This window comes from Gymnoscopelus microlampas, assembly GCF_963454915.1.
Source record: "Gymnoscopelus microlampas genome assembly, chromosome: 5".
Lineage (NCBI taxonomy): Eukaryota > Metazoa > Chordata > Actinopteri > Myctophiformes > Myctophidae > Gymnoscopelus > Gymnoscopelus microlampas.
The window spans coordinates 54,634,806-54,648,253 of NC_139942.1; the positions used below are offsets into that span (position 1 = coordinate 54,634,806).

The window sequence follows — 13,448 nt, forward strand, 5'->3', positions numbered from 1 at the left end:
GAGGCGGAGGCAACGGGAGGTGAAGACGGAGGTGATAGATGGTAGAGGGGACCCGATGATCCTACTCTACTCTCCACTCTTGTGACTCAACATGCATTTATCTAGTAAAAATCACCACAAGCCACCTTAAATAAGAAATGGATTTCTTTACATATAACTTATCACTATTTAGTAAACCAGTGGAGTTAGTGGTACCGCCCACCAACCTGACATGATCAGACTGTACAGAGAGTATGCAGTGTAAAAAAGTCTTACTACACTTTTAGATTCATAGATCACATATAATAGCTCATAATTTGGTAAGTAATATTCCAAATCAAAGTGTAGTTTGTCTTTTACCTGAGCAGAAGAGTTCAATAGTCTTGTCAGGTGAGCTGGTGTTTCTAGTTGAGTCTGAGGTTCTACAGTCCAGGAGAACAGACTCATTGCCTTCACACTGGAACTCTTTGGTCCACATTGCAGTGTCAACTTCTCCATAGAGCGCCCCCTGGAGGACTGAAGGAGGCCCACAGTCAAGCTGCCTACAAACCACCTCTGCATCCTGCTGGTCAAAGTCACCTTCATACACTGAGACCCACGACTGATTAGACTTCACCTCCACTCTGCCTGAACATGAACTAGTCCCATTCACCAACCTTACAGACTCTGGAGAGAGAGAGAGAGAGAGAGAGAGAGAGAGAGAGAGAGAGAGAGAGAGAGAGAGAGAGAGAGAGAGAGAGAGAGAGAGAGAGAGAGAGAGAGAGAGAGAGAGAGAGAGAGAGAGAGAGAGAGCAATGCATTATTCATACGAAATAGAAAACTAAATGGTCCCATTTTGCGCAGTGTTATGAAACTTTAATAATTATAATTTAAAATGAGAATTCATTCAAACTAAACAGAAGTTAAATGAATCCTATATGAAGGCATATGGAACTTTAAACACATCAGATACAAGTTGTTTAACTGTACCTCTCCACACACAGAGAGATAAACAAATATTAAGTAGTACCTAAAATTAACAAATACACATCAATATAAATTACTAACAGCAAACCCATAAAAACGGAATTAATTATTAATAATATATTAACTAGAAAGATAATGACTAAAATAACACAATGTCAATCATCATCATCATCATCATCATCATTATCATCAGTCGCCCTCTACAGCTCATAGAAGTCTAAGCTCCATACTCCACTGTAAGACCTGGTCCTGTAACCATACTGAGAGACCATATCTGCTCTACTCTCCACTCTTGTAAAAATCACCACAAGCCACTTTAAATGACAAATGGATGTCTTTACATTTAACTAATCACTATTTAGTACACCAGTACAGTTAGTGGTCCCACCCACTAACATGATATTATCTGTTCTGTTCACTGTTCCACTGATCAGTTAAACAAAGTCTTACTTCACTTTTAGATTCATATCACATATAGTTAATATTTTGATACGTAATTATCCAAAGTAGTGTTTGTCTTTTACCCGAGCAGGTGAGTCCAACAGTCTTGTCAGGTGAGCAGGTGTTTCTAGTTGAGTCTGAGGTTCTACAGTCCAGGAGAACAGACTCACTGCCTTCACACTGGAACTCTTTGGTCCATATTGGGGTGTCCACTTCTCCATAGAGCGCCCCCTGGAGGACTGAAGGAGCCCCACAGCCAAGCTCCCTACAGACCACCTGTGCATCCTGCTGGTCAAAGTCACCTTCACACACTGAGACCCACGACTGATTAGACTTCACCTCCACTCTGCCTGAACATGAACTAGTCCCATTCACCAACCTTACAGACTCTGGAGAGAGAGAGAGAGAGAGAGAGAGAGAGAGAGAGAGAGAGAGAGAGAGAGAGAGAGAGAGAGAGAGAGAGAGAGAGAGAGAGAGAGAGAGAGAGAGAGAATACATAATATAGAAGAAATAAAAAAATGCAGTGTTAATTACAGTTCAAAATTTGAATGTATTAAAACAAAACAGAAGTTACATGAATCCTATATGAAGGCATATGGAACTTTAAAAACATCAGATACAAGTTGTTTAACTGTACCTCTGCACAGACACACAGAGAGAAAGACACATACTACATGTTAAATAATATCTAAAATGAATAGATACGCAACAATATACTATATGTCTAACAGTAAGCCCATATGAATTAATATTTCAATACTCAAAGAGAAAGAAAACAATTACCGGTAGCATGAAACAATGTCAATCATCATCATCATCATCATCATCATCATCATCATCATCAGTCCTCCGCTAGAGCTCATATAAGTCTAAGCTCCATACTCTAAGTCAAGACCTGGCCACAAGATACCTTAAATAACAAAAGGATCCCTGGCCAAATATGCCTTAATACATTATAATTGTCCTTTATAACTAAAATGTAAAAATAAAAACACCTTAAATATTGTATTTATTTCATAAATAGTTCATCTTTCACTCAATAGGGGCAATGCCCGTCACAAGTTGATGATGTCATTTGTCCATGTTCTGGTCTAGTCCTATGGAATTTATGGAATACATGTGCAAATAAAACATTTAAAATATTGATGTGATGCTCATATTAACCATATTAACTACGAAGAATTAAGTTTTTTTTTATTTTCACATGCATTCCATAAATTCCATAGGGCTAAACCACACATGGGCAAATGACCAGGGGTGCACATAACTGGTGCGCAGGTGCGCATGCGCACCCAAAATAAAAAATGCGCACCACATCAGACGACGCGAGGCGCTTTTGCACACCGACAGCTGGGACAGGAATTTCCAAGCTTTTATTTTTTAGCAAAACTAAAAAATAAAAGCTTGGAGATCGAGGCTAGGAATTTACTAGCTCTGGTTCAGAGCGTTAGTGAGTTCCCTCTAACGCTCTGGAAGACCCCTCGCTCTGCGCATGTACAAGGAATTCCACTGTAAAATACACTTTTTGGGCAGAAAATAAAATATGTCAGCCAGACGGACATTATTTGTATTTACTCCACAGTGCCCTCTACAGATCTGGGGGATTTGAACTTACCATTAACCAAAATGTAGAGGGCACTGTGGAGTAAATACAAATAATGTCCGTCTCGCTGACATATTTTATTTTCTGCCCAAAAAGTGTATTTTACAGAGTAGGTGGGGTGCGTTTAGGCGTGCGGGGTTGGAGAATAGACTTTCAACAACACAAAACAGCCTTTGCTTCGGTGAGTAGCGAAATGGTTTAGTTTATTTTCACTACACTTGAACGCTGGCAGGGCAGTGGAATTCCTTGTACATCCGCAGAGCGAGGGGTCTTCCAGAGCGTTAGAGGGAACTCACTAACGCTCTGAACCAGAGCTAGGAATTTACTTCCTGAAGCCACACTCACACAATCACTCTAAAGCACCCGTCGGCCCCATGTACAGCCATTAGGCACAGGGGTAGAGGACGCATGCTGCACGTGATTGTATGACTCGCGTCGCCTCGCATTGCCTCGCTGCGTGCACGCAGACAGCAGCGGCTGTTAGAGGCACTCGTCACCGATGATGAACGCACCGTAATGGTGCAAAATATGCCGTGAACGTCCCAATCTGGCGGATAAAATCAGCGCAGCAGCACAGGGCACCAACCTTGGGGGCTTTACCTAACAGCGTGAGAAAATTGGCGGAATTAGGAAGCAGAGCGTCCTTTCCCCCCCCCCCCGTTGACAAAACTGTTCGGTGGGCACCGTACAAAACGGGACCGGACCATGCGCACCAAGTCACATCTCCAGGTGCTCTTCTGAGTACCAGACCTAAAAAGTTATGTGCACCCCTGCAAATGACATCATTAACTTGCGACGGCATTGCCCCTATTGAGTGAAAGATGAACTGTTTCTAGAATAAATACAATATTTTTTTAAATATTTTAGTTATAGAGGTTAATTATAATGTATTAAGGCCTATTGGGCTTATTAGCCAGGGATTATTTTAACACGTGTTTAATCACTATTTTGACAACCTGCATAGTTACTGGTTCCTCCCAAAAACCTGACGTAAGTATTTAAACGCATTACTTTCATTACAACACTACATCATTTTAAGACAAGACTGTAATCTATAATCAGTTGTTCTTCTTTCATCTTTGTTTACCTGTTGAGTTGTGTGCTGGTTTAACTTGGAGAGCTGCGGAGAAAAATCATCAAATAAATGAGTTTCACTGCCAGATTCTGAGGCTGAGGTTGTGAGCCACTCTGCGACTGCTACATATGTCTGTCTGTCTGTCTGTCTGTCTCTCAAAAATGTAATGTAATGGTACATAATTAAGCATATAAATGTATACTGATCACCATTGTGTGACGTGCTGTGTGTGTGTGTGTGTGTGTGTGTGTGTGTGTGTGTGTGTGTGTGTGTGTGTGTGTGCGCGCGTGCGTGCGTGCGTGCGTGCATGATTTATTTAAACTCACAATAGTCCCCGCAGTCGTCTACTGTGTCACATTTCCTCGACAACGGAATGCACTTTTCATTCTTACAAACAAACTGATGGGGGAGACACAGAATTATGTTTAGAATCAGTAATGTATCAAAGCAGACATGAGACATAGGGCCCGGCTAAACCCACTATTTGAGGATCTAGGACTGCGCAAGGGGCGTTCCCGTGCAAAAGTTGCTATTTTGGGGCACCTGCCTTATCCGCAAAACACCTGCACTACGCTTTACATTATGCATAGGTGTGGTTTGGGCGTTACAATAATAAAACCAATCACCGTGCCAGATGCCATTGCCTTTAAGAGGAGACTGCGCAAGCCATTATCCCCAATGCAATCTTATGCTCTCCTCTCTCCCTCTCTGCAGTGTTGCAAGGTCTCCTTATTATAAGCCACATTGGGCTTCTTTTTCTGTAAAGTTGCTTGTAAATAATGGTAGTTGCGGTTTGCGGTTGTGAGCTTGTAGATCGTCTATTTTCAAATAGCCAACATATATAAATATGCACATTGTTTAATGGCCGAGATAATAGGTTTGAAGTGCTCATGTGGCCTATTTTTGTCGCTTCTTTTGGGCTTATTTTCTTAGACCTGGTTGCTTATTCCTATAAGGATAAGGATAATTCCTTTTAACAGGTCGTTCATGAAAGTCCTTGTGGTCTTGTTTCCAATGAGAACCTGTGAGCAATTAGGGGTTAAGAGTCTTGCTCAGGGACAAATTTCATATCATCGACACATATGCTGGCCTGGCCTGGAATCGAACCTGGGGCAACCAGGGCCTCTGGCTCCCTAGGCGGGCTCACTAACCACTCAGCTATGGCCGCCCCCAACATTGGACACCATACGCCCAACCTTTACTTCATAGGCTACATAGCCTTTGATTTCCTTTCAATAAAACCACATTTGATAGACATAAGTATCACCTAAATGTTACTGATTAGAGAGAATTTCGTATTTTTGTAATCAGTATGTAAGTATGCAATTTGGAGAACATTGCATTATGCGACCCACACATTGTCTTCTTTAAATAGACTATCATCTTATATAAACACAATTGACACAAGGAATTGACACTCTCCCTTCTGCTGATTATAGGAGAATTGGAATCATAGAGATTTGTTGAGAATTAGGAGAGAGGGAGCCTTTGAATGTTGCCGTTGTGCGCCCGGCCGTCTCCCGACAAGTCCATTGCAGGCGCACTCTACCAAATCAATTTGGCATAGCGGGTGGTTTTAGATTCCGATGTGCGCTTTCCAAAACGTGTGTGGGCAAATTAGCAATTTTGGGGATAATGCAACAGGCCCACGGGCACACCTCCAAGCGCAAATAACGGAGTCGGCATAATGAATTGCGGGTATAGCGGCCGCAAAATACCGTTTAGGGACAGTGCCAGCTCCCTTATCCGTATTTCACGGCTAGTGGGCAGCGGGTAAAGCAGTGGCAATTATAGGGCCCATAAAGTCATGCAGCGTAACACAAGTGAAGGCGAGGTGAATCACCTGGCTGGCAATGCAACTGGACATGCACTGCTTGCCATCAGCTGCCAAGTAGAAGTCGGTGGGACAGGAACACTTGTAGCCCCCTCCAGGTGAGAGCAGACACAGGTTACTGCAGCCTCCATTGTTGGTCTGACACGGGTGACCGGCCACTGCAGGGTGGAGAAAACATGCACACATGGAACAAACATGAGAACACACACCTCTATGTTAGAATACAGCAATAAGACACACCAGGCTGTGGTTTAATGTGAGTTTAGAGCAGCTATGAGGTGTTGTTAGGAACGATGCAGAGCAGAGTGACTATAACCCTCTAACTGTTCTACAATCGCTGTTAACCACCACCTCACATGGATAATTGCTTTGATAAAACAGAAAAAACACCAAATATGGCAACATGAAACTCATAGATATTAAAACAGTTTTAATAACAATGTCACTACTAGAATCATTTCTACAATAATAATTTCTTCCTGCAGAAATAAGGAAGTTGTTGCTGCATGGAAGGTATTCAGCGTTTCCACATTTTTGGGATTTGATCATTGAGCTGTACATCATTTTGGTCAACACAGTCTTGATTGCTAAAAATAAGTTTATTAGTAATACATTTTTGTAAAATGTTGCAAAATGAACCTTACCAATACCATAGGAAATCTAAATCACAAACAGTAATTCATCCATGGAAAGTTATGGTGAATATTGTAAACAAGATGTTGGTGCAGTGATACAGTAAATGTGATCTAGCTCTGGTCCATAGCGTTATACAGGGGTATTCAACTAGATTAGACAGGGGGACAAAATTGTTCAATTAATTGAGGTCGGGGGCCACAGGCTTATGTAAACAAAAAAAAATAACCAAACCCACATGGAAAGAATCTATATGTTCCATATATGCAACTATATGTAACCTATATGCTACATATAAGGATCATATATGCGCATATATGTGCATATATACCACATATATGCCTGGTATAAGCTCCATATAGGCTGCATATATCTCACATATAGGTCAAAATCAGGTGCATATATGTGCATATACAGGGTATATAGGTCTCCTATATAGCTTGTTTATACCCTCATATAGGTCATATATGTTGATAATACAAGCCATATAGGTCTCCTATATAGCTTCTTTATCCATATATAGGCTCTATATGTTCATAATACAGGACATATAAGTCTCCTATATAGCTTCTTAATATGTACCCAGAGGAAAGCATAATCCAAGTTTGAGCTCTCATCTCTGGCTCATTTGTTTCTTAAGCCATAAATGAGATGTGAGGCAAAATAAAGGAGATATCTATCTATCTATCTATCTATCTATCTATCTATCTATCTATCTATCTATCTATCTATCTATCTATTTATCTATCTATATATCTACACTGTAACACATTTCTGTAATCTCTACAGTAAAAATGTACAGTAACTTATTATTACTTATTATGGAAAAACAATCATTACAGAAACTTACTGCATTTTTACACAGTAACATAATGTAGAAATTACAGTCAGGTTATAATCTAACTGTAGAAGTTAGTTTTACAGTAATGTAAAGTATACATAATAATGATAATAATAATAAATACATTTTATTTATAATGCACTTTACATTTTTGGAAATAACAAAGTGCTACAGGGTTTAAAAACAAAAGGCACAACAATTTAACAAATGTTTTACATGATGTGAACATCATCATCATTATCAGTTATTTTTATTGTTATTAATTTTATCCTTCAACTTCTTGTTTATGCCCCAAAATGACTGCTATACAGGTTTTCTAGCAATTTCTAGCAATTATAGAAATATTAGACCTTAATTGACAAATGTTTAAGAATGTTCTAATCATGTATACTTTGTTTTAAAACATTTTCCAAATATTTCATTTTTTAACATTTTGGACAAAATTGCCAATTTTACATTGAGGTGTGCAGATGTCCGAGTGCCCACCTATCCTGTTACTTCACTGGTTCTAAACCTTTTCAGGCCACGACCCCCCAAAATAATCATATTTGAACTGGGGACCCCCAACCCTGATATGCACTTGTAATGTAGGAGTTGAGGCATTTAATTTGACTCCGTTCCACAGATCAATATTTTGAAAATAGCCGATCTACAAGCTCACAGCGCCTTGAGTCGATGGGCTGTTTTTGCCTCTTTCTTATATTATTTGACAATTTGACCAACGTTTGACCATTTTTTTTGGTATAGTTTGTTGATTACTTTTGATGCAGTAATTCTTTTTTTTTTTGGTATTAAAAGGGTTACTTAAATTGTCACTTCACATGCCACCTACAGATACCCCCAATCATGTGGGGATCCCCCTGGGGGTCCCGACCCACAGGTTGAGAACCTGACCAGACCTACAGTTACGTCACGCAGCTGCTCAAGGCGGAGCTTATCAGTTTTGAACCGGGGAGCGCGAGAAACGGAACTAACTAACCGTCGGCTAAGCGAACATTTATTTACAAAGCAGTTGCTTCCGTGCTACTCTACCATATAACAGGTAAGTTTAATTAGTTTATGGAATTAAAGTGTTATCCAACTTGTTAGTATCGTAAACGGTGTGCAGTTGTCGTGTATTAGCTATGGATCACACGACGCTCGTCCGTCACGAGCGTCACGGCCGAACTTCAACCTGTGTTTTGCACTTTCTCCATTTACAACCTGTACATCTGCATAAACGTTCAGATTTTAAATATAAAGTGCTTACTCTATGGTCACGGATGTTACAAGTCTACTCGGGCACTCAGCAATACCCGTATCGTCTGTATTGTTCAATAAAAAGCATTTTAATTCGATCGATGGCCATTTTCTCCGTATTTCTGTACGCTTTCAACTACTTGACCCTATCGGTTGGGAGGAGTACTGCACTCTGTTACATTATAACTCTATGACAAAATGGCCACCGATCGGATTAAAATGCTTTTTTTTTTTACAATCCGGAATATACGGGTACTTACACCGACCCAAAGTGAATTGTAACATCCGTGGCCATGGGGTAAGCACTTTATATTTGAAATCTGAACGTTAATGTAGATGTAGGGCTTTACATGGAGAACGTGCAAACACCAGGTTGAAGTTTCGTCATGACTGTCATAATACAGGGGGTTATACAGACTCGCTCTGGTTCTAAAGCGTCTATTTGTTTCGTCGTAAGACTGTGTTGCATGCCCAAACATCACTGATCTACAAGCTCACAGCGACGCATTGTGAGCTTTTAGATCAGTTTTTTTGGGGCGTGCAACACAGTCTTAGACATGGCATTAGCATATTAATTTCCATGTGGTGCATGATGTCATTGTTTATTTCAGGTATAAATCAGACCACATCAGTGAGAGCTAATGTTGGCCTTGTTTGTTTTGACTGTAATTCATTATTATTATTATTATTATTATTATTATTATTATTATTATTATTATTATTATATCTATGAATTTTGTTTTGAACCTACAGTATAAAGTAAAATCCTTAAGACCAGGGGTCTTCAACGTTTTCAGGCCATGGACCCCCTAGCTGAGAGAGAGATGAAGCAGGGACCCCCTCTATATTGTATAAAATTGTGTTTCAGATTCAACTTTTTTTGTTTACTTGGTCTGCTCTTTTTCCCTCTTTGCCAAAAATAGCAGATCTACAAGCTCACAACGCCTTGTTGTGAGCTTGTAGATCTGCTATTTTTGGCTAAAGTTCTCCTCAGAAAAGCGATGCTAAGGTTCAAGTGGTTAAGGTAAAATAAATAATCATATCACACAAAGATTTGGCGGACCCCCTGTAGTAATTCTGAGGACCCCCTTGGGGTCCCGGACCCCCTGTTGAAGACCCCTGCTTAAGACAGTTAAATTAACACTGAGTTTAGTCTGCACACTTTTTACTGTTTTTTTTTACTGTTTTAAAGCATTGCAAATACGGATACTATATGTAGGTCATGTTTTAGTTTAACAGTCTATTGTTATGTGGAAAGCAACAGACAAACACTGTTAACATGCAAACCATATATGTCAAATTATCTTTAGGTGAAGTTCTCACAGCTACACAATGGATGCTGAGCATTGAGGTCGGTCGTTGTGGCTCCACAGATCAACTTCCTGGCTGGAATGGCAGCTTTTCCATTTATTACAACTTTGGTGTACCAGGAGGGGCACGCCTGTTACACACTGGAATTCATTCAAAGGTAACTTTCTGCTTTAAGTAGAACCATCATGTGTAACTCGAATGATGTGCTCTCTTGTAGAACGGCTGTGAGTGCACCTTTTCCATTTGTGTTTTGTGATTTCAGATGTTTCGTTGGGATCAACCCATTGGCGGTGGCACCAAACAACAAAGCTGCTCAGCCAGAAAAGTGGGTTTGTCCTCCTGTCTCCTCCCTCCTGAAGCAATTGATGGACTTTGATTGGCTTTGAGTGTAAGTTATGTGCAAAACATTTGGACCATTCTCTTCCCCACTATATGAATGACATTGTCATTGTCATATTTTAGTAGAGTTGTTCAGAAGTAAAGAAGTGGTCAGAACACTGTCTTAAGGGGTTTTCTTAAGGGGTTTTCTATCTAAAATCCACAATGCATTGCATAAAGGCATAGCTGTTTTTTAAAGATCTTTGACAGACTACAAACTAAGGTTACTTTTCTATGTCTCTGCAACCTTGTGATACCTTTTACCCCGATCTACAGCCATACCCTCCAGCCTCTTCTACAGGCCTGCTGACCTGTTGATGAGGTATGTTTTCTTTAGATTTAACCCATTTAGACCTACAAGCTCATAGCACAGCACTCGGTGCTGCGCTATGAGCTTGTATAGTAGCCTATAGTTTTGATGATTTTTGACCAAGTACAATTAAGGGCCTTTTCTCTTTTCTGCACAGCCGTATGCAGCTACATATATGGACTTGGATCAGTGGAACCAAGAAACACCCAGTGTACTGCAACCTCCATCTCCGTCCAGTGATGCTCCAGTAGAAGGTGTGGTTCCTCAGCTAAGTGTCAGCAGACTTGCACTGTTGTCCTTCAAATTCAGGATTCATAGATGAGTTTTGCATTCTACTTTTTTTTTCTTTTACTTTTCTTTACAGTTTTTGACGTGCTTTCAATCTTTCTAGGTCAACCAAATCCATCTGACCAGAGCATACCAGAGGGTCAAGGGTGGCAGCCTTGCGACTCTTGTCGGTCTGAGGTGGAGAAGCTCCAGCTCCTGTTGAGGAGGATAACCACTGTGCTCTCCAGTATCAGTAAGTTTTATTGCCTGTAATGTTGCAGTTTTCAGTTGTCTGCTAATTTCTTTGTCTCACTTGAAACTTTACTTTATCCTGTACCTCTTTTGTGAGTTCTCTGACATGACTGGAAAACTTTGGTATCCCAAAATAAAACTGTTTTCTGTTTACTGGGAAATCGACCCCTGCTACTGAACAAATACTCATCAATGACTGCTATCAGAATATACTGTAGAGCTATATAGAACAGTACTCAATCTTATTGTTTTACAAATACACTCAGTAGACTCAGATTTTTTTGTCTTTGTTCTAGGCTCTGAGCAACTAGACGCACTGAAGGGCTTTATCACCCTGGTCGGTGACCTAGAGTCTGGAGTGTCCAGTCTCGGGCAGCAGGAGCTATATCCAGGTATGGATGTATACGTTTGCCATACATTTCACACTGAACCTGACGTTCTTGGTAGCGAGTGATCCGTGTTGTGAGCTGCAACTAGATAGTGAAGTTTTCAGAAGGTCACAGTTGTCTGTTTTCATGGTGCACTGAGCGCAGAAAGGGGTCAATGTAGCTGAGCCTTACAAGTGCAAAACTGATGTCTTAAAATGCAGTTTGTTAATTGCTCGCTCTCTATTCACAGGCTGTGGACAGTTGATTTCCTCTGTGCAGCTGGCAGCCATACACCAGCGTGCCAGGAAGGACTGCAAGAGGCTATTCCACGCGTTGTTCGAGGTGTTCTTCACCCATGAGGAATGCCGCAATGCCGTCGTATACAGAAAGCATGGTGTCATCCCAGAGGGGAAGAACAAACTGGATGAGGCGAAGAGGGATGCACCGTTCAGTAAGTATTTGTCACACCACTAGTTCCTCAGAGTAGTGTTATAGATGGCCAGTCAGTGGAGTTGGTAACCACTTATAGATATCTTGGGACCATAATCGACAATCGTCTGAAATTCGATTCCAATACTGAAATTGTTTGCAAGAAAGGCCAGCAGTGCCTTTTCTGTTTAAGGAAGTTAGCCAGGTTTCAGATAAACAAATCAATGATATAGAGCCTTCATTGAATCTGTCATCTACTTTTCTGCCATTTGCTGGTATGGTAATCTAGGTATTAGACAGAAAAATGCCCTTAAAGGAGAATTCCATACTAAAAGGCTTTCTTACCTTTCTTTGTAGTTGTTAAGTACACACCAAAGAGGTCCAGGTGTTATTTTGTGCAAAAGCTCCTTATTGGCTATTTCCCCTACCATGAGCCCTAAATGAATTGCATTGAATGGGGCTATGGGGTGTTGTGCTAATTCGCTTATTTCTTTTGCTCAAAATTATTATTATTTTTGTATATATTCTCTTTTCATAATGTAAATAATATCCCAAGCGGCACACTTTACTACTTATTTCGATGGAAATAAGCGAATTAGCACAACACCCCATAGCCCCATTCAATTCCCATTCCATTCAATGCAATTCATTGAGGGCCTATGGTAGGGGAAATGGGCAATAAGGAGTTTTTGCACAAAAAAACACCTGGACCTCTTTGGTGGGGACGTAACAACTACAAAGAAAGGTAAGAAAGCATTCTAGCATGGACTTCTCCTTTAAGGGGGCTAGAAAGATTGTGGGGGGTACCTTGTGACAATGTATACACATGTCTGTCTTACTGTATTGTGTTTTTAGGGCTTTTATTATCTGCTGTAAAAGGCCCAGCTTGGGACATATAAATATACTTGATCCTTGGCAAATCTTGATTTTGTAAATTATATTCTCAATTTATGATGTCACCAATACATTATCATTGGGCAATTTGGCTGCCTTTGTGCAGTAAAGAAATGCAGGTTCCAACATGTTGCGCTGGTGGGACGTACAGTACACTCTGAACCAGGTTGGCCTCATTTGTGGCTATGCTGTGCTCAGTCTGTAGAGAGTCATATAGTCTTTAAATGTATATATTTAACCGGGGGAAACCCATGTTGACTGACTTGTGTCATGTCATCTTCTCTGTCTGCAGACTACGTCTTGCGGTGTTCCTCTCTGGCATCATGGACCAATGTTTTCACTGCAGAGGGCTTGAAGAAAGCCATGACCAATAAGTGCCGAAGCCGTGCTGCAAAGGACTAGGTACTCCCCAGTGTTTTTGGCAGCAGATTTTTGTCCACTAGTCCCTTCCTAACATTTTAGTCTAGTTATTTGTTGACGAAATTGTCAGTACATTTAGTCGTCATAGATTTTATTTAGTTTGTCAGTGGAAAAAGGTAGAACATTTTTCGTCTTAGTTTTAGTCGACGAACAACACTATGTTAAAAAAAATGCACTGTTTTGGTTGTGGCCATTTGTTTATTACACA

At 40.5% G+C, this 13,448-nt stretch overlaps 1 protein-coding gene across 1 annotated transcript; it reads left to right on the forward strand.

Annotated features, from left to right (window-relative positions):
- Positions 1-10,718: 10,718 nt before the first annotated feature.
- LOC311045211 (uncharacterized protein) lies at positions 10,719-13,222 on the forward strand (the record flags this gene model as incomplete). The annotated part of the gene is made up of 5 exons (XM_084057011.1): positions 10,719-10,864; positions 11,002-11,130; positions 11,426-11,521; positions 11,748-11,948; positions 13,113-13,222. The coding sequence occupies exons 1-5, from the start codon at positions 10,786-10,788 to the stop codon at positions 13,220-13,222; spliced, it is 615 nt and encodes a 204-aa protein (XP_083913137.1). The 5' UTR covers positions 10,719-10,785.
- Between the last annotated feature and the right edge of the window lie 226 nt (positions 13,223-13,448).